This window comes from Thamnophis sirtalis, unplaced genomic scaffold, assembly GCF_051295495.1.
Source record: "Thamnophis sirtalis isolate CommonGarterSnake01/CBP01778 unplaced genomic scaffold, rThaSir2_p1.2 scaffold_13, whole genome shotgun sequence".
NCBI classification, from domain to species: domain Eukaryota; kingdom Metazoa; phylum Chordata; class Lepidosauria; order Squamata; family Natricidae; genus Thamnophis; species Thamnophis sirtalis.
Genome location: NW_028261393.1, coordinates 4,860,869 through 4,888,183, shown reverse-complemented (window position 1 = coordinate 4,888,183; position 27,315 = coordinate 4,860,869). Strand labels below are relative to the sequence as shown.

Genomic DNA, 27,315 nt, shown 5'->3' with positions numbered 1-27,315 from the left:
CTCCCACAAAGGAGGCCACACCCACAGAGTAGGTTTGAAATTTTTTTGAAACCCACCACTGTTACAGATATATATCGACCTTGTTTCTCCCCCCCCCTCCACCTTTCCTTCTTCTCCTCTTTTGTAAGGGGGAAATTAGGGATTATTAGATATTAGAGATTATTTATTAGGGGGAGATGAGAGATTATTACACACAACATTGGTGGGGGGGGGGAATACTGTGACATTTCTAGTGGCTGCCCTTCTATTATGGCACCAGTTTAGAAAAAAAAATCCACTGTTTTTATTCTGGTTAAGTACATTTTAGCAAGATCCCTGGTTTTCAAATCAATTTTTTAAAATGACTCTTTTGTGGCGCTTACTTTAACAAGCCACTGGCACCGCCGTGTTGTATTTATACTTAAAATAGACTAACCTGTATGTGTGGACCATCATGTCATTTTATCAATATGTTATATAACGCATGGGGCTGGGGAGGAAACGGTTACGTTGTACATCGGAAGAACTTCAGCTGGAGGAAAGAAACTCAAAATCATAACTGTCTGAACAATAAAGATTATAAGATAGAGGATTCCAGTCTGTTTTTTTTTAAAAAAAATGAATGATTAGCCGATAACCTGATGTTGCCCGGAGAATTTATTTATCCTAATTCTGTATTCTGTATTAGGTTGGAGCCCCCTTGTGGAGTACTGTGAAACCGTTACCATGGCAACTCCACTCTGCTGTACAGAAAACGCCATTTTAAGGTACAACAGGCTGTATCCTAACACTATCCCACTAATGCACACTATCACTGTCAAAAGTACTGTGGTTTGACACTATAGATATAATTTATTCCTTTTCGTTTCAGCGGCCCAGGCATTCCAGAGTTATGTTGGAACACACACACACACACACACACACACACACAGACACATATCCACATACCCACACACCCGAGGGATATTAGGGATGCCGTACCCCCACAGTATTTGTTTCCAGAGAGTGAGTCATCTGTGTACCAAGTTTGGTTGAAATTGCTCGAGGCATTCCAGTGTTATGCTGGAACACGAACACACACACACACACACACAGAGAGAGACACACACAGCCATTTAATCTCAAAACGTGCTTTTGTCAAAAAGCAACTGGATTTTCTTGGCTTTTTTGCTTTTAAAACATTTTTCAGTTCTGAATAACTGAAGGGGGGGGAAAGTTCAGTTGCGACCTGAATGATGCAGAATCTCCATAGGCTGTCAAATGAGAGATTTTATTGCTTAAAATGGAGGACAATGAATTCCTTTTCTTGTGTATCAGCTAAAGGCAGAGTCTTAAGATGTGGTTGGCGTTTTAGCAGAGATACTGTAGAGACAAAGTTGTTTCTTCTGGTGCCATGCTGCCACCTTCAGGTACCAGAACAGCTGGGACGATTTGACAGACAGGCCCTGGGCCTGGGTGCATATAAATCAATAACATGAATAACCCCTTCCACAATATTCTCAAGATTTAAGGTTGGAGCAACATCAGGTTCGGACGTTCGGACAGCCTGTTGTACAGAGTCAGATTTGTAAGCGCAGAAGTGGTGGGTGGGAAATCAAACTCTATCTAATGATGGGATTAAAAAGTCTGATGGATGCATATACTCGTAGTCAAGTGTGTTTTGTTTAATACAATACAATACAATACAATGCAATACAATACAATAGCAGAGTTGGAAGGGACCTTGGAGGTCTTCTAGTCCAACCCCCTGCCTAGGCAGGAAACCATATACCGTTCCAGACAAATGGCTATCCAACATCTTCTTAAAGACTACCAGTGTTGGAGCATTCACAACTTCGGGAGGCAACTTCTGTTCCACTGATTAATTGTTCTATCTGTCAGGAAATTTCTCCCCAGTTCTAAGTTGCTTCTCTCCTTGATTAGTTTAAATCCATTGCTTCTTGTTCTATCCTCAGGTGCTTTGGAGAATAGCTTGACTCCCTCTTCTTTGGGGCAGCCCCTGAGATATTGGAACAGTGCTATCATGTCTCCCCTAGTCCTTCTTTTCATTAAACTAGATTTACCCAGTTTATTTAATTTGCCTTGTGAGATGCTCAGCCCATTTTTTTCCCCCTGGAAGCTTATTTTATTTATTTCATCTGCCTTGTGAGATGCTGAGTCCAACTTTTCTCTTGGTGGAATATAGAGGAATGTCTCCTGCCCTTTTACTCTGACACTGGCAAACCTTCAAGGTAGACCGGATTGAGGGGAAATAAGGCATTCAAACTTTTTTCCAATAGTCATCTAAAGCCGAAGGTAACATTTGAATTGGCCAGATTCCTATCTTCCGACTCCCCTGAGTCATCTAACACATTTAAAATCCTGAGATTTTAAAATAAGTGTGCTTGTAGAAGGCTTTGGATCAGAGGTGGGTTCCTACCAGTTCGCACCTATTCGGTAGAACCGGTTCGTCAAATCTACCGAACCGGTTAGAAGAGGTTCCACCAGTGGACCCGGAAAGCAGGCCACACCTACAGAAGAGGTTCCAAAAATTTTTGAAACCCACCACTGGTCCTTGGATATGATTATTCTACACTATCACGCTCCTATTTATAAAACTCAGTGCCTCTGTGAAAGGTAAGGATGACTACTGCGTTTGTGGTGCAATCAGAACATTGCGTGTGTTGAAGTTGTTTTAACGCAATCCAAAGATGCCTTTTAAAAAACAAGTTTACATCCTATTCTTATGCATGCCAGTGCTGTGTGTGAGGGAAGTTAAGGTGGTTCTGACAAGTGTCGTCAGCATCTTCATATCAGGTCACATGGGCGGCAAGCCACTCCCAATCCGGTCACATGGGTGGTAAGCCACTCCCACAAAGGAGGAGGCCACACCCACAGAGTAGGTTCGAACGATTTTTGAAACCCACCGCTGGGAGTCATCTAACACATCATACCCTTCCTGAGATTTTAAAATAAGTGTCCTTGTAGAAGGCTTTGGATGCTGCATTCCTGAGGTCAGGTTCAGCTGTCTGAGAAGAATCCATGACCAAGAGCAGTGTTTCTCAACCGTGGCGACTTTAAGTCCTGTGGACTTCAACTCCCAGAATCCCCCAGCCAGCACAGCTGGCTGGGGGATTCTGGGAGTTTAAGTCCACAGGACTTAAAGTCGCCACGGTTGAGAAACACTGACCAGAGAGTCAAATTTCCCCTCTCCTCTTTGGTTCATCCTTCGGCTTTATGACCTAATCAGTTACCTGGGAGATGGCACTGCAATAAACTTGGTGGGGAGAGAGGTAGCAACCAGAGGTACCTGATGCTGGGGACTGGAGACCTTTGGAAGGTGGGCTGCGGTTGACTGAAACGGAAGATGTAACGTTCTGCTTGGGCACCGAGATTGCATTGGAAGACAAGCCATGAATTCCATCCTAGGTGGGCAGTTCATATTGGTTGAAAGCCACACATTTCTTCTGGATGGGAGGGGTGCAAGTGCCAGGGTAAGAATACACAGTGCGTTGTGTCCCTCAGAGATTCCATCTCTCCGTTCCTTCTGAAAGGGCGTTTAGGAGCCGTGGTGGCCCAGTGGTCAGAGCGCAGTCCTGCAGGCTCCTTCTGCTGACTGCCGGCTGCCTGCAATTTGGCAGTTCGAATCTCACCAGGCTCAAGGTTGACTCAGCTTTCCCTCCTTCCGAGGTGGGTCAAATGAGGACCCGGATTGGTGGGGGCAAGAGGCCGACTCTATAAACTGCTTAGAGAGGGCTGGAAAGCACTGTAAAGCGGTATATAAGTCTAAGTGGTATTGTTACTGCTATTTTCTTAGTTTTCTGTTTATTTTTTTAACCCTAAATCTAACAATGTAAGTTTCATAAATCTATTGGATTTGGGACGTTGTTGTGCCATTTTGGTGTCTTCTCCTTGTGCTCATGAAGTGTGTTCCATGTACATGGCGTTGCACATGGTGTGCTGCAGCTACCAAAAAGGCTACATGCCCAGAATACAAGCAGCCGACCATTAATCTGTTACTACAATGAGATCTTAAAGATATTGAAGGATATTTTTATTTTAAGAGCCATGGTGGCGCAGTGGTAAGAGTGGAGTACTGCAGGCTACTTCTGCTGACTGCCGGTTGCCTGCAATTTGGCAGTTCGAGTCTCACCGGCTCAAGCTTGACTCAGCCTTCTGTCCTTCCGAGGTGGGTCAGATGAGGATCCAGATTGTTGGGGGCAAGAAGCCAGCTTTGCAAACCGCTTAGAGAGGGCTGTAAACAGTGGTGGGTTTCAAAAATTGTTTGAACCTACTCTGTGGGTGTGGCCTCCTTTGTGGGAGTGGCTTGCTGCCCATGTGACCGGATATGAAGATGCCGACGACACTTGTCAGAACCACCTTAAATTACCTCACACACAGCATAAGAATATGATGTAAACTTGTTTTTTAAAAGGCATCTTTGGTTTGCATTAAAACAACTTCAAGACACGCAATGTTCTGATTGCACCACAAACGCAGTAGTCATCCTTACCTTTCACAGAGGCACTGAGTTTTATAAATAGGAGCATGATAGTGTAGAATAATCATATCCAAGGACCAGTGGTGGGTTTCAAAAATTTTTGGAACCTCTTCTGTAGGTGTGGCCTGCTTTCCGGGTCCACTGGTGGAACCTCTTCTAACCAGTTCGGTAGATTTGACGAACCGGTTCTACCGAATAGGTGTGAACTGGTAGGAACCCACCTCTGGCTGTAAAGCACTATAAAGCGGTACACAAGTCTATTGCTATTTTGAAAAATGTTAAAATGCTTCCCCATCTCCCTTCAGCCTTCTTTTTTCAAGGGTTTGGCTTTCTAGTTTAAAAAACATATAGGATATTTAGATAGAAGTCTCTTGTCTTGAGCGGTGGACTAGACTAGAGGACCTCCAAAGTTAGAACAATTAATCAGTGGAACAGAAGTTGCCTCCAGAAGTTGCGAATGCCCCAACACTGGGAGTCTTTAAGAAGATGTTGGATAGCCATTTGTCTGGAATGGTATAGGGTTTCCTGCCTAGGCAGGGGGTTGGACTAGAAGACCTCCAAGGTCCCTTCCAACTCTGCTATTGTGTTGTATTGTATTGTCCCTTCCAGGCCTATGATTCTATTTAGAACAAGATAACAGAGTTGGATGGAACTCATGTTGGCTTCTGCAGTGGTGGGATTCAAATAATTTAACGACCAATTCTCTGCCCTAATGACCAGCTGGGTAGGCGAGGCTCAATGGTCATGTGACTGTGTGGGCCTGGCCAACTCAACATCACTCAGGTCGATGGGCGCTTCGCCTTAGCTGTGACAATGGAATAAGGGTTAACCGGAGAGGCAGTTTCTGTAAGCAGGGCAATAAAGATTAGGCTAGAAACAACACCAGAATGTTTCCTTCCTGCTTTCCTTACAGGATTAGCCCTGGAAAGTAGAAAAAACCCAAAAGGTGATTTCTTCCAGCAACTGGTTCTCCGAACTCCTTAGAAAGTTAACAACTGGTTCTTCCAAATAGTTGCGAATTGGCTGAATCCCACAACTGGGCTTCTGGTTATAACTTTGCTTGCTTCCAGCTGTCCATTGATGAATTATTTCTTCCAGGAATTTCCCAAATATTGATGTCAGGCTGAAATAGGTCTGTCGTTTCCAGAATACCTCCCCCTCTTTTCTTTTTTTTTTGAGGATGGGAATCTCAGCTCTTTCCCAGGCCTCTGGTTGTTCCCTGCTGGATCTTTGGGAGATTTTAATCCTTTATTCAAATCCTTCTTTCCTCCTGACCTCTTCCCTCTTCATTCTCTTTTTCCACCCTCTTTTTTTTTTCAGCCTGCATCTTGAGTTCCTGCTACCTGGGGCTCATCCAAGCAGCTCCAAACGTTACTGAAAATGCTACCGTCGAAATCAACGTAGAGCCTGAATTTCCAGTTGTGGGTGTTACTGTCATTCTCAGGCCCGAGAACACCTCGGAAAAAATCTATTCCTGTGCATGGGGCAGAGGGGAAGAAGCCACTTACAAAGACATCTTGGTTTATAAATTAAGCCCAGCTCCTCAGCTAGATAAAAAAGCCGCTTACAGCGCAAGGCATATACCAGCCAAGGATTGTTCCCTGAGCATCAAAAATGTTAGCAAGTCAGATATGGACATATATGTTCTAAGGAGGAATGCGAGCAATAGCACAGCAATTGGGAAGATATACTTACTGGTCATAAAAGGTAATTTATTTATTTGTTTGTTCTATTTATAGATTTATTAGATTTCTCCCACTGGCCATCTTGACATTAAGGTAAAGGGTCCCTTTGCGCATAAGTTGCTAGTCATTCCCAATGAGCACTAGGGGGCGGTGCTCATCTCCGTTTCAAAGCCGAAGAGCCCGCGCTGTCCGAAGACGCCTCTGGGGTCATGTGGCCGGCATGACTCAATGCCGGAGGCGCACAGAACGCTCTTACCTTCCACACCAAAGGTGGTTCCTATTTTTCTACTTGCATATTTCGCACGCTTTTGAACGGCCAGGTTGGCAGAAACTGGGACGAGTCACGGGGGCTCACTCCGTTATGCGGCACAAGGGATTCGAACCGCCGAACTGTCGACCTTTCTGACCGACAAGCTTAGCGCCTTAGCTATTGAGCCCCCTTGTCACTGATCAGACTAGCATCTGAAAAATTTCCCTTCTGACCTCCTCCTTTGGCAACTGGCATTCATAGAAACCTAGGGCTGGAAGGGACCTTGGAGGTCTTCTAGTCTAACCCCCTCTTCGGGGCAGCAGTACTTGTCAAGAATGCAGGAATGAACCAAATTTCTCCTGCAAACTCCACTCCACTTTCGCTCCTCTTTTATTTCCTCTGGAAGGGGCCATTCATCATCCACCTGTGGCCTTACTCCCAAGTCGACCCCTGTTCTTTAGCTCTTCCCTTCGTCTGGCGACTCTGTGCATGAGGACATTGAGAACAGGTTCCTACTGTTCTTCTGCCTCTCTGATCTCTGACTCCAAAGGCAGCTGATAACTGACATACAGCCTTGGCCCCCTCTCTGCCTCCGACACAGAGCCCTCATCTGAGCCTTCCCCAGACTCCAGGACTGGCCCAGGTTCCTCCCCAACCCTCCTCACTGTCCAAATCTGCTGCCTGCTCTGCTGGTGGGTCCCGACAGCCTTTTATTTTTTATTTAATCTTCTCTCGTACGTCTCCACCTACATCTGAGATTTGAGGTCAGAAAGATGCTCTGGGGAAAATGAGAGTAGGTGGATTCCAACCCAGGATCAGATTTCTCCTTTGCCGGGGGGGGGGGGGGGGAATCTGCACAAGTCCATCCCGTCCCTAGTTGATTCACTCGGGTATTTGGGGATCACGGAGGAAAAGGGAGGGCGTTGAAACCAAGGATCCCGCTCGGAACGTCTTCGTTTCAAGATGGCTCTCCTTGTCTCTTCAGAAAACAACGAAAAGGAGAAGCGGAAAGGTTTATCGCCCGGATCGATTGCCGTCATTTTTGTGGCGTGCCTGGTGGGAACGGCACTGGTGGTAGGCCTGGTCTCTTACCAAGTATGGAAAGACAGCGCCAAGAGGTAAGAGCTGAGCTTTGCGCATTGTTTCTTTCGAAGGCATCTTCTCGAGAAAGCCGTCCCGCCATTCGCTTGGACCGCGGAAACAAAAACAAGCAAAGAAAAAGAAAACCCACCCAAATTTGTGGACACCCAAGTCGATGGGAAGGGAACAGTGGTGGGTTTCAAATTTTTTTTAGAACCTCTTCTGTAGGTGTGGCCTGCTTTGTGGGAGTGGCTTGCCGGCCATGTGACTGGGTGGGAGTGGCTTGCTAGCCATATGACTGAGTGGGAGTGGTTTGGCAGTCATGTGACTGGGTGGACGTGGCCAACTTGTAAAATATGGTGAAACTCACTTAACAACACTCTTGCTTAGCAACCAAAATGTTGGCTCAGAAACTCTGGCATTTGAAGCACGCAAGTCTTAAAGCTGTCAAGTTACAAGACCCTTGCACCCCTAACCCTTTAGAAAAAAAACCTCCAGGGGTGTTCAAACTTGACAGCTTTAAGACTTGTGGACTTCAATTCCCAGAATTCCTCCTCCAGTCACGTTGGCTCAGGAACTCTGGCATTTGAAGCACGCAAGTTTTAAAGCTGTCAAGTTACAGGACCCTTGCAACCCTAACCCTTTAGAAAAAAAAACCCAGGGGTGTTCAAACTTGACAGCTTTAAGACTTGTGGACTTCAACTCCCAGAATTCCTCCTCTGGCTCTTCATCTTGATGATGTGCGGACGGGCAGGGGGGAGGGAGTTGGAACCGGTTCTAAACAACACAGTAGATTTGTGGAAGAGGTTAAAACTGGCAGGAACCCACCCCTGGAAGGGAAATTATTGGAGAAACTCTAGATGCAATACCTTGCAACAGAGGTATCCAACCTTGGCCACTGGGGGACTTCAACTCTCAGAATTCCCCAGCCAGCCAGCGAAATCTGGTCCCCCAAGCAGAGTTAGATAGCAATAGAAAAGAATACTTGTAGCTCGGGCTTGAACTGTGGAGTCCTTGGTGCTCTCTGAGCTTGGTTGTTTTCTTATCGACGTTTCGGGACCATACTGGTAACACCATCAGTGCGAGAGGAGAGTGGGGTTTGTGGAGAGGAGGAGGAGGAGCAGCAGCAGGAGGAAGACCGTGAGGTCCTTGGTGTTCTCTGAGCTTGGTTGCTGTCTTAAAGACGTTTCAGGACTTACCAACTGAGTAACAGTATCCGTGCTAGAATAGAGTTGGGTTTATGGAGAGGAGGAAGAGGAGGAGGAGGAGGAGGAGGAGGAGGAGGAGGAGGAGGAGGAGGAGGAGGAGGAGGAGGAGGAAGACTTTGGGGTGCTCTCTGAGCCTGGTTGTTTTATTATAGACATTTCATGACCCAACTAAGTAACAGCATCAGTGCTAGAAGAGAGTTGGGTTTATGGAGAGGAGGAGGAGGAGCAGAGGAGGAGGAGGAGGAAGACTGTGGGATCCTTGGTGATCCCTGAGCTTGTTCGTTTTCTTATCGACATTTCATAACCCAATTAAGTAACATCATCAGTGCTACAATAGAATTGGGTTTATGGAGAGGAGGAGGAGGAGGAGGAGCAGAGGAGGAAGACTGTGGGGGGGGGCTCTCTGAGCTTGGTTGTTTTCTTATAGGCCTCTCATGACCCAACTAACATCATCATCATCATCATCAGTGCAAGAAGGAGTGAGATTTGAGGAGAGGAAGGGGAGGGGAGAGAGGGAGGAGAAGGACGACTGTGGGGTCCTTGATCCTCTGTGAGATTGCTTGTTTTCCACAGATGTTTCATGGCCCAATGAAGTAACAGCATCAGTGCAAGAAGAAGTGGGGGTTGTGGAGAGGAGGGGGAGGGCAGAGGTAGGTTCCTACCTGTTCGCACCAGTTCGGTGGAACCGGTTCGTCAAATCTACCGAACCGGTTAGAAGAGGTTCCACCAGAAAGCAGGCCACACCTACAGAAGAGGTTCCAAAAATTTTTGAAACCCCCCCCCCTCTCTCTCTCTCCCTCCCTCCCTCCCTCTCCCTCCCTCTCTCTCTCTCTCTCTCTCACACACACACACAGACTCACACAGAGAGAGAAAGAGAAAGAAAGGAAGAAATAAAGAAAAAAGAAAGAAAAAGTGAGAGAGAGATGAAAGAAAAAAAGGAAAAAGGGACAGGGAGACAAAAGGAAGGAAAAAGAGAGACAGAGACAGAGAGAGAGAGAGAGGGAGAGGGAGGGAGAAAAAAAGAAAGAAAACACATGGCCGGCAAGCCACTCCCACCAGGTCACATGGCCGGCAAGCCACTCCCACAAAGGAGGCCACACCCACAGAGTAGATTCGAAAATTTTTGAAACCCACCACACACACACACACACACACACACACACACAGAAAGAGAAAGAAAGGAAGAAAGAAAGAAAGAAAAAAGAAAGAAAAAGTGTGTGAGAGAGATGAAAGAAAAAAAGGAAAAAGGGACAGGGAGACAAAAGGAAGGAAAGAGAGAGAGAGAGAGAGACGGGGGGGGGGGAGAAAGAAAGAAAGAAAACACATGGCCGGCAAGCCACTCCCACCAGGTCACATGGCCGGCAAGCCACTCCCACAAAAGAGGCCACACCCACAGAGTAGGTTCGAATTTTTTTTTGAAACCCACCACTGGGGGAGGAGGAGGAAGGGAAGGAGGAAGAGGAGGAGGAGGAAGGAGAAGGACAATGAGTGTGGGGTCCTTGATTCTCTCTTAGCTTGTTGTTTTCTTACAGACGTTTCATGACCAAACTAGGTAACATCATCCCTGCTAGCAAGATAAATTCTGGCTTAGACATAGACGTCTCCCAGGTCCTGGCAGATAAAGAGAGTAGATTCTGGGCGCTTCCACTCTGCGTTAATATGTTCTGATGCTAGGCGGACTCTCTTTCAGGTAGAAGAAGGATCTTGACCCCAAGTTGCAGTAACACGGAGGTTTGGAGCACAACCATGGATTTCCCAACTCCCACTTTCCCGAAGAAAATGAATCCCACCTACCTGGGCATTACCGGGAAACCAACAAGCGTACTTTAATGGCTCCTTCAACAGCTGCCTTTATGAACATCTGGGCCCCAGGGCCAAAACATTATTCATACCTGTTGATGAATTAAAACATCCTTTGGTGCCCTCCTGACTCTCTCTCTCTCTCGGTTCCACCACAAAACCGCGGACGACAAAATCGCGGTCGACGAAAGCGCGTATGTGATGTCATCACAGCGCGACGAAAAAGATCGAAAAATGTAAAAATAAAGCTAAAACCTTCCCCTAACCCCCCCAAACCTAACCCTTAACCTAACCCTAAACCTAACCCTAAACCTATCCCTTAACCTAACGAAAAACCTAACGCTAACCCTTAACCTAACGCTAAACATAACGCTAACGCTCTAAACCTAACCCTAACCCTTAACCTAACGCTAAACCTAACCCTAAACCTAACCCTTAACCTAACCCTAAACCTAACCCTAAACCTAACCCTAAACCTATCCCTTAACCTAACGAAAAACCTAACGCTAACTCTTAACCTAACGCTAAACATAACGCTAACGCTCTAAACCTAACCCTAACCCTTAACTTAACGCTAAACCTAACCCTAAACCTAACCCTTAACCTAACCCTAAACCTAACCCTTAACCTAACCCTAAACCTAACCCTAAATCTAACCCTAAACCTATCCCTTAACCTAACGCTAAACATAACGCTAACGCTCTAAACCTAACCCTAACCCTTAACCTAACGCTAAACGTAACGCTAACGCTCTAACCCTAACCTTAACCTAACCCTAACCCTAACCCTTAACCTAACGCTTACCTTTATGTGAATCGGCTTGCTGTAATTTAATTTTTATTTCAATTTTTTGATCTTTTTCGTCGCGTTGTGATGACATCACATACGCGATTTCGTCGACCGCCCTTTTGTGGAACGCGGTTTTGACGGGTCACGTCTCTCTCTCCCCACCCCCAATCTTTCAAACGCTTTCTATAATATTGGAAAAATATTGGAAATATAACATTATATTTTACGGGGAATACTTTTTAGAGATCGTATATCATCCTATCAAATGTGACCAAGATTGAGAGGTTAAGAAGGGCTGAGAGAAGGACTCACATATTCCTTGAGGACTAGAAGATTAATAAGGGCAAAAATAACTAATTCAATAACTGATTATTTTTTCACTTGTTCACTGCTCAATTTCTGGGCTCGTCGGTGCAGCTATTCTATGGCTGTTTGCATTATTTTTATTTATTCATTTGTATCTCGCCTTTATTATTCTTACGAAAAACTCAAAACTCAGTGAATCTATCCAACACACCTTCTTCCTCCTTCTATTTCCCTCACAAAAACAACCCTGTGAGGCGGGTTGGGCTCAGGGGTGCTTCCAGCTGGCGCTACCACCGGTTTCTTCGTGCGTATATGTGCACTGGATGCGCTGCGCACGCATGTGCAGTTCAATAGAAATCGTTCTGCACATGCGCAGAACTGGGAAACAAGATGGCGACGCTGACAGCTCGGGGGCGTGGCAGGACTGGGTTGCCGCAGGTTCCGGCGACCCAGGCTGCCATACCACTCCCGGTTCGGACGAACTGGTCCAAACCAGTAAGAATCCACCACTGGTTGGGCTGAGAGGGAATGGCCAGCCTAAAGGCAACCATCTAGCTTTCATGGCTAAGACAAGACTAGAACTTCCAGTCTCCTGATGATTGGCTCATAGTCACCCGGTTGACTTTCATGCCTTATGTGAAGGCCACAGCTATGAAGGGAGGAGCAAACATTTGGATTGGGTGGGTGTGTCCAGCAGCTGGAAGAGATGAGTGGCGATAGGGTGACCAGGCAGGCGTGGGCGGGGCCACCAGGGAATTTTGACATCGGTTCAGAGAACTGATGCCAATCATCCGAGCCGGTTCAGTTGAGCCGGGCCGAACCGGGATGATTTCCTCCCTGGATTAGGGGAGATATGATAGTAGTGTTCTGTTCTGACCCTCACCTTGTTCGTTCAGAAACGAAAGCCAAACAAAGCTTGCAAAGGAATGTTTTTATCAGTCCTGGCTCGGGCTGGCTGCGAGCCCAAAATAAACACAGATAAAAGGCTCTGGCAAAAGTCTTCACTCAAACTAATACAAAACAGAATTACCTAAATCAAGACACTTATCCAAATGCTTTTCTCAATGGTTACACACGAACGGAGAACGTTGACTTCTGCAACCAGGGCGTGGCACCATCAGTCTTTTATCAGCAGGAGGAGATCCTTAACGAGCCACAGCTGCTTGTTATCCTCTCCTGTGAGCATCCTGAAACCACTCACAGGAGGTTTCTGTGTCAGAGTCTGATATCAGCTCCAAAGACTCCTACCAAGCCACAACAGTGTTCCAATATTTGATGGGCTCCTACAAAAACGAAGGAGTATTTTCCAAAGTCCCTGAAGGCAGGACAAGAAACGATGGATGGAAATTAATCAAGAAGCAACCAAGAAGCAAGGAAAAATTTCCCGACAGTAAGGACAATCAACTTAGCGGGATGGCTTGCCTCCAGAAGTTATGGCTGGACCATCACTGGAAGCTTTCAAAGAGAGACTGGACAACCCTTTGTCTGAAATGGTATAGGATCTCCTGCTAGAGCCCGGGGTTGGATTAGAAGACCTCCAAGGTCCCTTCCAACTCGGTTGTTCTTTGCTATGTGTTCTAAATGATTAGCAAAGAGTTAGATGACATGTAGCCATAACAAAATTCTTTCTAGAAAGCCAAGGTCATCCTTTGTCTGCATTGCTCCTGACTTGTTCCGGATGAGTGGAACTGCCAGCATGGCAGTGGAAGATTGGACTTGTGGGTGTGGGGGCAAGATCTTGAACTTTCAACTAGGCGGGGGAAACCGGGAAGCTTTCAGATTTGGGTTTTCCCAGATGTGCCAACATGGCTCTTTTAACAAGTTGGAACACTTTGAGGAATCCTTTGCCTCGGACTGTGATTTATTTTTGGATGCTATTTGGCATCCTGACACAGTCCTTTCGCTAATTCCAAGAAGATGCCACACCCATTGGCTCTATTCAGGTGTCCCCGAGGGCGCAGATAAACCTCCAAGTGGCCTCAACGACTCTCAGGAAGACCGCAAACGACCAGATGACTGAGAGAAATATAAACCCTTCCATCCTCCACCGTTCATTCAGAACCTGAGGAAGCTTCTTGGTTGAGAAGCGACACCTCTTCCAGGCAAAACCAAGAAGGTCCATTGGCCTTTTGAAAAAGCACCGTTGGGACCCTAATTGACTTCTTCTCCATTTCCATCAGGGGGAACATACTCGTGAGCAGTGGTGGGTTTCAAAAATTGTTGGAATCTACTCTGTGGGTGTGGCCTCCTTTGTGGGAGTGGCTTGCCACCCATGTGACCAGATGGGATTGGCTTGCTGCCCATGTGACCGGATGGGAGTGGCTTGCCACCCATGTGACTGGATGGGAGTGGCTTGCCGCCCATGTGACCGGATATGAAATTATGAATTAGTACTTAGGTCGGTCCAAGTAGCTATTCAGAAGTTAGTGGTTAGAAGCAATCGTAAAGCAAGATATGGAATTAAAACCAGAAATATTTTGTTGGCTATTTGAAAAGGAATATATAATATATATTTAATTTTACACATGTTAGCAGCTGCTGGAATTGTGTTTGCACAACAGTGGAAAAACAGAGATATGTAAATGAATAAATATTACAATGTGCAGGAATAAATAAATTGACAATTAAAATCAAGAAGGCTTTGAATACTTTTTCACGTGGGATTGGTTTTAGCAATTGCCAACTAACGGAAACAGAAATTAGAAATCCAAAAGTATGAAAGAAAACACCAATTATGTAAGGAAAGGTCCCTAAAATGTATAAGGAAATATTACTAGATCATTATTAATGCGTAGATAACTGCGGGACATTACACACCCACCAGTGGTGGGTTTCAAAAAAGTTTGGAACCTCTTCTGTAGGTGTGGCCTGCTTTCCGGGTCCACTGGTGGAACCTAACCGGTTCGGTAGATTTGATGAACCGGTTCTACCGAATAGGTGCGAACTGGTAGGAACCCACCTCTGCTCGGGAGGCTCCCCACCCTCCAGCATCTCTCCTCCGTGAATTGAGAATCGGACCAGGCCCAAAGGAACAAGAGTCACTCATTCCTCTCAATGGGTCTCTTGGCGTCTTTGTGACGTCGTCCTCTGCCTTGAGAGCTCATAAAGGAATGGTGGGAGGGGCTGACAGTGAGGTAGGCTGAGGGAGGGAAGCAGGAGTGCAGGGCTCTCCCTGTATAGTCACTGACAGGGTAGGCAAAAGACAAGGGGGAAACTGAGGCACCTGGCTGGGCCCTTTGAGGATCTCCCAGCATGTCACAAGCCCTTTTGTCCTAGATCCATCCGCTAAGAACATCATGGCGTCTCTGCCCAAGCGCAAGCAACCATCAGAACGGAGGACATCCCGGCTGGTCTGGCTTCTCACAGGTCTGATCGGGGGGTCTGGGGAGCAAAGTCTGGGATAGCAACCGTTAGGGGTCAGGAGATCGAGAAGGACGCTGGAGAACGTCTAGAGTGCCCTGACCCTCAATGGAGCAATCAGCTGCTTGGAACGGGACGAGCACCTTGTATTTTAAGGCGATGACCATTGGGGTAATCGGAGTGGAAAGTATTCTTTGATGCTCATCGTGGAACCAAATGGAATATCTTGATTATGGTCTCTGAGCAGCCTTTGCACTAAAAGGAGTACAAAGAAAACAAGAGTTTAGCCCAACAGTTGCTTATTGGGGAAAGGGGGAAAACTTGGACAATTTGTTGTTCTCTGTGTTTGTGTGTCTGTCTATCTCTCTCTCTCTCTATCTCTCTCTCTCTCTCTCTCTCTATCTCTCTATCTCTCTATCTCTCTATCTCTCTCTCTCTATCTCTCTATCTCTCTATCTCTTTCTATCTCTCTCTCTCTCTCTCTCTCTCTCTATCTCTCTATCTCTCTATCTCTCTATCTCTCTATCTCTCTATCTCTCTATCTCTCTATCTCTCTATCTCTCTATCTCTCTATCTCTCTATCTCTCTATCTCTCTATCTCTCTATCTCTCTATCTCTCTATCTCTCTATCTCTCTATCTCTCTATCTTTATCTCTCCATCTTTATCTCTCCATCCGTCCATCCATCCATCCATCCAGTAGTGAAATTCAATTTTTTCCCTACCAATTCTATGGGCATGGCTTGGTGGGTGTGACAGGGGAAGGATACTGCAAAATCCCTATTCCCTTCCCACTCCAGGGGGAAAATATTGCAAAATCTCCATGCCCACCCCACTTTGGGGCCAGCCAGAGGTGTAATTTGCCAGTTCTCTGAACTACTCAAAATTTCCACTACCGGTTCTCCAAAACCTGTCAGAACCTGCTGAATTCTATCCATCTATCTATCTATCTATCTATCTATCGATCGATCGATCGATCGATCGATCGATCGATCGATCGATCGACCGACCGACCGACCGACCGACCGACCGACCGACCGACCGATCGACCTACCTACCTACCTACCTACCTACCTACCTACCTACCTACCTATCTATCATCTATCTATCTATCTATCTATCTATCTATCTATCTATCTATCTATCTATCTATCTATCTATCTACCTACCGATCTATCATCTATCTATCTATCTATCTATCTATCTATCTATCTATCTATCGATCTATCATCTATCTATCTATCTATCTATCTATCTATCTATCTATCTATCTATCTATCTATCTCCCCCCCTCTCTTTTTCTCTCTGCCTATTTGTCTATCTACCACATGTATCTTATCTATGTATGTCATAGAATCTTAGAGCGAAAATGGACCTCGGAGGTCTTCTAGTCCAGTGGTCCATGAGAAAATTTTGGTGGTCTGCAGGAAAATTATTTGCATTGTTTATACTGCATTAAACACTATTTATCTCTTTAAAAATTCATATTAGTGGTCCGCAGGATTTAAAAATATGACTTTAGTGGTCCCTGAGGTCCGAAAGGTTGGTGACTCCTGTTCTAGTGCAACCCCCTGTTCACGCAGGAAACCCTATACCCCTCCTGCTGGCCCACCTGATCTTTTGGGTCTCTGCTGCACATACGCGCATGTCCGCGCACGGACGCATCCGCATGGGCGCGCACATCTTTCCTCTTGGGCATGCACATATCTAAAAGGTTTGCCACCACTGCCTTGTACCATTTCCTCCCCTGTCATTCCAGAGGCGTTCCAGAGTCATGCTGGCACACACACACACAGAGTGCCATTTTTATATACCGTATTTTTCGGAGTATAAGACGCTCTGAAGTATAAGACACACCTAGCTTTTGGGGAGGAAAACAAGGGGGGGGGGGAAATATCTGCCTCCCGGCAATTTGCCTCCTTGCAACAAACAGCAAACAGTAAGATGATATACACTGTTTGTGGTGTTAACATTTCAGACTATACTTGTATAGATGCTGTTAAAATTGATGTGGCTTTCTGGAAGCATAGTTATTCTCTGCTATTTAAAAGAAGCCCTGGGCCTCTTCAGATCAAGCATTTGTTTTAAAAAGCTTCTTCATTTTGTTAAGCTAGAACAGTAATAAAGCAGCCTTTAACAAATAAGCTCTAATAATTTGAACATTCTATAGGCATTTATAGTTATTGACTTAAACTCCTTGCAGCAAACAGCAAACAGCCTGATTAGCAGAAGAAGAAAAAAAATTGCTTCTGCCTCCAGGAGAGCAAACAGCAACTTTCACTTTCAGTTTAAGAGGGCCTCCCGATCATCAGCTGCTTCAGGCTGCAGGGATTGCTATAGTCTATTGCAGCCTCCTCCAGCCCCATTTTCCCAGTTTTCTGCACGGAGGTAAATTGCTGGGAGGCAGAGGCCAAAGGGGGGGGACGGACGGTGGGTGGGCGGGTCTACATTCAGTGTATAAGACGCACCCAAATTGACACCCTCTTTTAGGGGGGGAAAGGTGCGTCTTATACTCTGAAACATATGGTAGATAGGTGTTGTTACTCAGCAGACGTCTCCTGTGAGTCTTTTCGGGATGCAAGATTACCGATGCAGCTGGGGCTCGTTAGTGGGTCTTCTGGTGATAAAAGGACGGATGGTGCCACGCCCTGGTTGCAGGAGTCAACGTTCATCATTCATCGGTCGTGGTTTGTGAGAGACACTTGGAGAAGTGATTGGCTTTCTGTAACCCTGATTCAAGGAGACACTTGGAGAAGTGAATTGTTTTGTAAGAGTTTTGTTTTGCATTCTGTTATATTCTTGTCAGAGACTATGTTTATTTTTGGGCTCGCAGCCAGTCTGAGCCGAGGACTGATAAAGTGAGTTCCTTTTAAGTTTGTCTGCCTGTCGTCTGTTAACGAGCGGAGAAGGGGGAACAGAACAGATAGGTAAGTAGGTAGACAGACAGACAGACAGACAGACAGATATGTTGAATGCTTTTTTCTTTTGCAGCTCATCTTGTGAGTTCCTACTTTATCTTCATCCAAGCTCAGAATAGGGATTTTGAAATTATCGCCACACCACGGTTTCCTACAGAGGGGCAGGATGTCAAGTTCACTCCTGAAAAGCCCCCGAAGGCCACCGAGTACTGCTTGTGGTCTAGGGGGGAAAACGATACTTACCAACAAATCGTGCGGTATTATCCGTCAAACAACACCCTCGAGACCCTACTTGGCTATCATTCTGGCCACATGCCATTGCAAGACTGCGTCCTGGTCATCAAAAATGTTTCGTATTTAGACATGGCCATCTACGGGTTACTCGTGAAACTCCCTAAAAAAACCATGTTCGGGGAAGTATTCTTAACAGTCACAACAGGTAAATTCACACATTTACTGGTGGGGTGTTTTTTTTGTGGGGGGGGGTTTACACTTGTTTTCAGTCTGGCTCAGCTGTTCCTGGAATTATTGGACTTGTTTAAAGGAGAAATAATTAAGGCTGCCTCCAAGAATGGCAGTAGCACTTAGACTTATATATTGCTTCACAATGCTTTACAGCCCTCTCTAAGCGGTTTACAGAGTCAGCATGGTTGCCCCCAACAATCTGGGTGTCCTCATTTGACCCACCTCGGAAGGAGGGAAGGCTTGAGCCTGGTGAGATTTGAGCTGCCAAATTGCAGGCTGCTGGCAGTTAGCAGAAGTAGCCTGCAGTTCTGCACTCTAACCACTGCACCACTTTCGGCTCTTAATATGATACATGAGATAGATAGATAGATAGATAGATAGATAGATGGATGGATGGATGGATGGATGGATGGATGGATGGATGGATGGATGGATGGATGGATGGATAGGCAGGCAGGCAGGCAGGCAGGCAGAGACAGACAGACAGACAGACAGACAGACAGACAGACAGACAGACGCGGTAGATATGGTAGATACTGTACATAGATAGCAATAGCAATAGCAGATTTTTATATACCGCTTCATAGGCCTTTCAGGCCTCTCTAAGCGGTTTACAGAGAGTCAGCATATTGCCCCCAACAACAATCCGGGTCCTCATTTTACCCACCTCGGAAGGATGGAAGGCTGAGTCAACCCTGAGCCGGTGAGATTTGAACCGCTGAACTGCTGATCTAGCAGTCAGCCTGCAGTGCTGCACTTAACCACTGCGCCACCTTGTATCTATATACATTTAATGCATATAGATAGCTGTTCTGACCCTCCCCACTCCAACACAAGATTACTGCTAGACAATTTATTCACAGCAAATGAACACACTGACAAGATGTTGGCAGCAATCCAGACTTCCAAGATAAGAAATACACACGAGAGCTTCTCCAGCATTTGGTATATTAGTTGAATCCTGCAAACAGTCTCCTCCCAAAGTCTCTCCTTATATACTCTCTTGGGAGGAGCCTAATTGCAACCACCTGGCTCCAATTATCTTCTGTATCTGCGTAGTTGCTGTCGGCACTTATCTGCCAACCTTTGCCTGGCGTCCGGGACCAACTCCCTCAGCTCCTCCCCACTGCTCCAGGGCCTGACGTCAGGGACTAACTCCCTTTGGCTTTCACCGCTGCTCCATGCCTCGGGCGCCTCCTGGTGGCTAACCAGACTCTCTGGTCCCTGCTTGGAGTCTGAACCCTGTCCAGGGTCCTGCACATCTTCCAGAGCTGACTCATAGGGCCCCTCGCTGTCGGAGTCTGTTTGCAGCTTCAACAGCTCCTGCTGGGCCACAACAGATAGCAATAGCAGTTAGCCTTATATACTGCTTCACAGGGCTTCACAGCCCCCTCTAAGTGGTTTGCAGAGTCAGCCTAGTTGCCCCCAACAATCTGGGTGTCCTCATTTTACTCACCTCGGAAGAACGGAAGGCTGAGTCAACCTTTGCCCTCTAGACAACAGTGTCAATAGCCAATTGTTGGGCTAAACTTCAAGGGCCCGATCAGCGTTGTGGTTCTCCTCTGTGGGCTGGGGGGGGAGAGGGGGAGGGAAACGGGACCGACACTTCCAGCAGCACTCTTCCGGTTGAAAACGGGCCACATGGAGGCCCCTACACACATCTCATTTTTCAGCTTCCCCGGCGTCCAGAAGCACTCTTGCTGTCAAAAACAAGCCACGCCGCGGCCTCGTGGGGCCTATTCACGGCCCAATTTTGGCCAGCAGAGTGCTGCAGGAGGATGTGGAGGCCAAAAACGGGCTGTGTGTGTGGGGGGGCGCACGTGGCCCTCCGCATGGCCCGTTTTGGCCAGCAGAGGCACCGCAGCCTGGTCCTTTGATATTTGCAGGCCGGCCCCACGGGCCAGATTTAAGCACCCCCACGAGTCTTGAGTTTGACACCCCTGCTCTAGATAATTTCCGATTGCTCCACGAATGTCCCAGTCCAAACTCACCTCCCCACCCCACCCCACCCCAATCCGTAGCTATCTGGAGAAAGAGGACTTTCCTTTTTCACTCAGTGGATTATGGTTTCCGGTTCCTCCATTAGTGAGAAGGATGAGGGTTTGTGCGGCTCCAAAGCTGATTTGGATTGAATGAAAGATTACCCTTCCCTTGATGAAACAGATAAAGCACCTTTCTTCACCTGAGCAACTTTAAGATGCCTGGATTTCAACTCCCCAGAATTCCCCAGCCAACATGGCCAAAAATCATAATGCAAATAGTCCTTGACTTAGGACCACAAATTTCCAAATTTCCATCACTGGGTAAGACGGAAGAGAGTTCTGCCTCCATTTACGACCTCTCTTGCCACCGTTGTTCAGTGAATCGCTCCAGTTGTTAAGGGAGCATCACGGCAGTTCAGTGCATTTGGCTTCCCCATTGACTTGGCTGATCCGACGGTTGCAAGAGGGAATCACGTCATAACTCCAGCAACCGTCATAAACACATGCCGGTGAGTCATGTGATCACGGGGACACCACAACTGTTGTCAGCATGGAAATTGGTCCCATTTTGTTGGGTGCCATTGGGGGACTGCCAACAGTCACTAAATGAATCATTGTAAGCCCAGGACTACCTCTAAAGCATTTCGGTTGTCTCTCTCTTGTGTCTTCAGAAAGAGAGCCATCGAAGAAGAAAGCTCTGAGCACAGGAATTGTTATGGCTATTGCCTTGGCTGCCCTCGTTGGGTTAATGCTGATCGTCGGCCTTGTGGCATTTCAAATGAAAGGAACTCCTTTTAGGTAATGTAAACTCCTCCTTACCTTAAACAGATCCAGCTTTAAACGTTGGGAAAAACCGTGACCCGTCAAAAGCGCGGACGGCAAAAGCGCAATCGACAAAATCGCGCCTTTGACGTCATCACAGCGCGACGAAAAAGATCGAAAAATTCAAATAAAAATTAATTAAAATTAAATTAAAGCCAGCCGATTCACATAAAGGTAAGGGTTAGGGTTAGGGTTAGGGTTAGGGTTAGGGTTAGGGTTAGGTTAAGGGTTAGGGTTAGCTTTAGAGCGTTAGCGTTAGGGTTAGGATAAGGGTTAGCGTTAGGTTTTTCGTTACTTTAATGGTTAGGTTTAGGGTTAGGTTTAGGGTTAGGTTAAGAGTTAGGTTTAGGGTTAGGTTTAGGGTTAGGTTTGGGGGGCTTAGGGTAAGGTTTTCGCTTTATTTTTACATTTTTCGATCTTTTTCGTCGCACTGTGATGACGTCACAGCGCGCTTTTGTCGAGCGCGATTTTGTCCTACGCGCTTTTGTGGTGGAACCGGGAAAAACACAAAGAAAGGGAGGGAAAATCTGGAGTCTGAGCGACTAACGCAGGGGTGTCAACATCAATTTCATTGAGGGCTGCGTCAGGGCTGTGGTTGACCTCGCGGGGAGGGGTTGGCCACCTGGGTGGGCATGGCCAGCTTGACGCCACTCCCCAAACTCCTGGCCCAGTGTTGCCTCTTCGCACTGGGTAGACCTGGCTGAAGCGATGCGGGCGGGAGCCTTACATTTCCCAGGATGGCCCTGGGGGCTGGATCCGACCACATCGTGGGCTGCGGCCCTTCAGTTTGACATGCCTGGACCGAGGATGGGATTCGAAAATGTTTACTACTGGTTATGTGGGCGTGGCTTGGTGGGCGTGGCTTGGTGGGCGTGGCTTGGTGGGCGTGGCTTGGTGGGCGTGGCAGGGGAAAGATGCAAAATCCCCATTCCCTCCCCACTCCAGGGGAAGGTTACTGCAAAATTCCCATGTCTTTCCGATCAGCTGGGACTTGCTAGGTTGGCAGAAGCTGGGACAAGTAATGGGAGCTCGTCCCGTTACGCGGCGCTCAGGATTCGAATCACTGAATTGCTGCGTCTTAGCCACTGAGCCACCGCATCCCCTAGGAATACCACTACAGGACTTCAATTCCCAGAATTTTGCAGCTGGTTGCCATAATTCTGGGACATTGCAAATCTACAGTTGAATAGGGAAGGTAATTCCTTCTATTTCCTCTGTGTTTGAAGAAAGAAATGTTAGAAATCACCTCAAAAGCAAGGAAGCTAAGGGCTATAGGGAGACATCCTATTTTTCATTATTGAGTTGCCCTTGAGATATTTTTGAACGTCTTCCTTTGGAGGAATCTGAAGAAATTGATTAACTGTTTGGCCTGAGAAATTCAAATATCATAAGCCAGGGAACTCAGGAGATCTGGGCAATTCAGATGGCTATAAAGCTTAAGTTCCCTACAAGAATCTGAACTACTAACGGTCAAAGCAAATTGCGATAGAATTGGAATTCAAGGACGGTTGGACTTTGATTTCTTGGGGGAGCAAAAGGATTTGAGACTGATAGCACCTTTGACCCCTCCCTCAGTCTCAGTCTGTTCATTTCCTACATCTAAAGGCATTTTGTGGAATCAACACCATCTCTCTCTCTCTCTCTCTCTCTCTCTCTCTCTCTCTCTCTCTCTCTCTCTCTCTCTCACTCTCTATCTCTCTCACTCTCTCTCTCTCTCTCTCTCTCTCTCTCCCTCTCTCTCCCTCCCTCCCTCCCTCTATCTCTCTCTTCCTTCTATTCCTTCTCTCCTTAGGAGTGGAACCACACAAGCAGCAAGAGACTCACTAGCCCAGGATACGTAAGTATTAGTGGCTAAATCTGACCCAAGATGCTGCCTCAGTTTACCTTTCCCAATAAGCAACCGAGTAAAAAAGGTCACTGAAATAAATTTATTAGAGTCCTCTGATAAAGTGGGAACTTTTTCCCAGGGCTCCTGGTTCTCCTAATAAAGGAATATTTGAGTTCACTTCAGAGGGTTTGTTGGGTTTGGGGAGATGGGCCAGAACATCTTAAGGAGGCCTGGGAGAAAAAATTAGAAATATTGGGGGAAAGGAACAAAGGGAAAGAAATAACTCGCTGCTCGTTTGAAGGAATTCCTGCTTAGTGTACACCTCAACTAATCCTTTTGTTCCCGTAGATCAGCGAATAAGGAGGGGAACCAAGCAGTAGCAGGCAGCCAGAATCCAGACGCAGAAGGAAATAAAATGTGATGGGTTAGTTCTTCAAAGTATTGGGGCTTATCTTTCTTAATACCTGCATACATTGACTAAGAATGGAATACAGGTAGTCCTGGACTTACAACCACTTTTTTTAGTGACCAAAGTTACAATGGCAAAACAGAGAGAGACTTACGACGATGAAAAATACAGATGCTTGGCAACTGGCATGTACTTATAACGGTTGAAATAATCCGGGGTCATGTGATCACATTCTGACAATCAATGGGGAAGCCACCTGACAGCCCTGTTACTGACTTAACAACTGCAGTGATTCACTTAACCCCTGTGGCAAGAGAGGTCATAAAATGGGGCAAAACTCACTTAGCAACATAAATTTGGGGCTTGGTTGTAGTCATAAGTCAAGAACTAGCATTCCTCTCCCCAATTGTTTGTTAAGACATAATTAGGCTATTATCAATAGTCACCAAGTGAAACTACAGCCAGAATTCCTGGCGTTAGAATTGAGAATCTTTTTATTCTCAGTGTTTTCCAATCTGGCCATTTTAAGAGGGGTGGACTTCAACTCCCAGAATTCTCCAGCCAGCATGAGAAGCTGGCTGGGGAATTCTGGGAGTTAATGTCCACAGGTGGCCAAGTGTTAGAAATTCTGTTTATACACAAAACAGAGCACAGTCACCATGTGTTTTACTGCTCAACTATATAATTCCACACCTCTTAAAGTGGCCAGATTGAGAAACGCTCCCTCACTCCTTGGTAGGAAAATTTGAAATGGGGTTGCTCCCCCAGTGGTTTAAAAAAAAATCACCTCTGGTTTTTGGAAGGTTGGTCTTCCAGACTCCTCAATTGTTTGTTAAGACATAATTAGGCTATTATCAATATTATCAGTGACGTGCGGTGAGCTTCATGGCCGGTGAGGCAAGTGCGAAAGCCGCGTCAAAGCTCCGGCGCCGCATCCGCCGTAGAGCAGGACTGGGACCCACTCTATGGCGGACGCGGTGCCAGGACTTTAAAGCCCTGCCGCCAGGGCCTGAGCGGCCATGATTCTCCCCTCCCCAGCCAGCCAGCCCAGCCAGCCCATTCCTCCCCCCGCCACTGCTGTGTCCAACAGGCCAGGCGTCTCGCGTTTATGGCGGACATAAACGCGAGATGCCTGGCCTCTTGGACACAGCGGCAAGAATGTCCCTGCCACTGCCGTGCTCTGCCGCCTCGCTCCCCCAAAAGAAACACACACACACACACACACAAACACACAAACAAAAATACCTCAGAATAAAAAATTACAAATTAAATTACAATAATTTTGAATCCCCCCCCCTCCCTCCGTCCGATCCACATTCTTTTTCCAGCTGTGGATTTCAACTCTCCTCTTGTCCGCCCGCCATGATGAAAATGTAAAAAATTAAATAAAAAACAACTTACTTAGGCAAGGCTGCAAGGCATGATTTGCTGCTCCCAGATCAGGAGGCAGGAGAATCATGTGCCTCCTTTGCATAAGGAATTTTTCACCTTTTAACCCTTGCTTAACTCTGAGCAAAGGTTAAGAGGCGAAAAATTCCTTATGCAAAGGAGGCCCATAGTTCTCTCGCCTCCCCCTACAGTTAGCACTAAGCAGACTCAGAGTCACTGTGAGTCTGGAGTCTGGCAGCAACTACCTTAGCCTTTTTAATTATTTTAAAAATTCTTTTCTTTTCCTCATGACACTGGTGAGGCCCTGCCTCCCTGAATATTATCAATAGCCACCAAGTCAAACTTCAGCCAGAACTCCTGGCGTTAGAATTGAGAATCTTTTGGTTCTCAGTGTTTCTCAGTCCGGCCATTTTAAGAGGGACGGACTTCAAGTCCCAGAATTCCCCAGCCAGCATGAGGAGCTGGCTGGAGAATTCTGAGAGTTAATGTCCACAGGTCTTAAAGTGACCAAGTGTTAGAAATTCTGTTTATATAAAGAACCACACAAAACAGAGTACAGTCACCATGTGTTTTACTGCTCAACTATATAAATCTACACCTCTTAAAGTGGCCAGATTGAGAAACGCTCCCCCACTCCTTGGTAGGAAAATTTGAAATGAGGTTGCCCTTTAGTGGTTTAAAAAGAAATCACCACTGGTTTTTGGAAGCAATAGCAGTAGACTTATATACCGCTTCATAGGTTGGTCTTAATCAAGATGTGTAATTGTTGTGCTCTGATATTTGTTCTTCTTTTCAGGTAAAAAACAAAACACCCCAAATGGTTCGAATTCAACCAGCACCGTGGAATTTGCAGCTTTCCATCCAAGAAAAGGGAATTCCATCCATCTGGGAAGCCAAGGCCATCTTAACACATGCTTAAGCAACAACATTTTACCCTCCAAAATCCCAGGGGCAGCAAAGTAGCTTCCTGTGTCATGATGGAATAAAGTCCTGACTGTACGACAATTGTGGTGTATGCTTTTTGTGTTGTAATTTTACTCCTAATCCCCCCTCGGGACTGTGGGAAATCATAAATCACGAGTAGGCCTCAACCGTAAAGCCATTCATTTAATCACCGTTCAAGGTTACAACATCACTGAAAAAAGGACCATTTTTCACACCTACAAACAAGGCCAGGTGACCAAAATTCGGATGCTTGTTAACTGGCTTGTGTTTATGGCGATTGCAGTGTCTGTAGTGATGTGATCAACTCTTGTGACCTCCTGGCAAGAAATGTCAATGGAGACACTCGTTTTACAACTGTATTACTAAGTAAACAACTGCATTTGTTCACTTAATAACTGTCGCCAGAAAGATCGTAGGTAAAGGTTAAAGTTCCCCTTGTATATATGTGCTAGTTTTTTTCTAGGTGCTCATATCCATTTCAAACCCGAAGAGCCAGCTCTGTCCGAAGACGTCTCCGTGGTCATGTGGCTGGGATGACTAAATGCTGAAGCAATAGCAATAGCAGTTAGACTTATATACCGCTTCATAGGGCTTTCAGCCCTCTCTAAGCGGTTTACAGAGTCAGCATATCGCCCCCAACAACAATCCGGGTCCTCATTTTACCCACCTCGGAAGGATGGAAGGCTGAGTCAACCCTGAGCCGGTGAGATTTGAACAGCCGAACTGTTGAACTGCAGTCAGCTGAAGTAGCCTGCAGTGCTGCATTTAACCACCGCGCCACCTCGGCGCACGGAACGCTGTTACCTTCCCACCAAAGGTGTTCCCTATTTTTCTACTTGCATTTTTTACGTGCTTTCGAACTGCTAGGTGGGCAGAAGCTGGGGTAAGTCACGGGAACAGACTCCGTTACGCGGCGCTAGGGATTCGAACCGATGAACTGCCGACCTTTCTGATCGACAAGCTCAGCGTCTTAGCCACTGAGCCACTGCATCCCATATCATATCATATATCCCGTATCAGAGCATAAGATGGGGCAAAACTATTTAACAATTGTCTTCCATTTCGGGCATCAGGAGGGCCTCCGGAGCCTGGGCAAGGCAAAACACAGGCCCAATGGATCAACCGGAAGTACGAACTTCCAGTTTGCCTGTTGGGCTGTTTTTCACCATCTCCAACCCTCCGGAAGGCTGAAAATCAGTTGACAGCTTGAGTGCCAACAAATATAGCAATAGCAGTTAGACTTATATACCGCTTCATAGGGCTTTCAGCCCTCTCTAAGCGGTTTTACAGAGTCAGCATATTGCCCCCAACAACAATCCGGGTCCTCATTTTACCCACCTCGGAAGGATGGAAGGCTGAGTCAACCCTGAGCCGGTGAGATTTGAACAGCCAAACTGCAGAACTGCAGTCAGCTGAAGTAGCCTGCAGTGCTGCATTTAACCACTGCGTCACCTCGGCTCCATATGCCACCTGTGGCATGCATGCCAATTCTAGCTAGGAGATAGAATTGGTTTATCTCTCACTTGGCAGTTGGAGAGCCGCTTCCCTGGAAAAGGTTCCTTATTGCTCCACAAGGAATAAAGAAAACTTAACTTTATTTTAAAGCCTTTCTCCAGAGAGTT

General features: G+C 46.4%; 2 protein-coding genes across 3 annotated transcripts; both read left to right on the top strand.

Annotated features, from left to right (window-relative positions):
- Nucleotides 1–3,247: 3,247 nt before the first annotated feature.
- LOC148042916 (uncharacterized) lies at nt 3,248–10,605 on the top strand. Its single transcript, XM_087727151.1, has 4 exons — nt 3,248–3,387; nt 5,780–6,166; nt 7,380–7,512; nt 10,373–10,605. The coding sequence occupies exons 1-4, from the start codon at nt 3,372–3,374 to the stop codon at nt 10,374–10,376; spliced, it is 540 nt and encodes a 179-aa protein (XP_087583277.1). The 5' UTR covers nt 3,248–3,371; the 3' UTR covers nt 10,377–10,605.
- Nucleotides 10,606–14,718: 4,113 nt separating this feature from the next.
- LOC148042915 (uncharacterized) lies at nt 14,719–25,753 on the top strand. 2 transcript variants are annotated; one of them, XM_087727623.1, is made up of 6 exons: nt 14,720–14,943; nt 17,927–18,292; nt 20,972–21,098; nt 22,915–22,959; nt 23,299–23,374; nt 25,545–25,753. In XM_087727623.1, exons 1-5 carry the CDS (start codon nt 14,874–14,876, stop codon nt 23,369–23,371), a joined length of 681 nt encoding a protein of 226 aa, XP_087583749.1. In that variant the 5' UTR covers nt 14,720–14,873; the 3' UTR covers nt 23,372–23,374; nt 25,545–25,753. The 2 variants fall into 2 exon arrangements, with proteins under 2 accessions (XP_087583750.1, XP_087583749.1); XM_087727624.1 differs by lacking the exon at nt 25,545–25,753 and having other exon boundaries at nt 14,719–14,943; nt 23,299–23,376.
- The last annotated feature ends 1,562 nt before the right edge of the window (nt 25,754–27,315 follow it).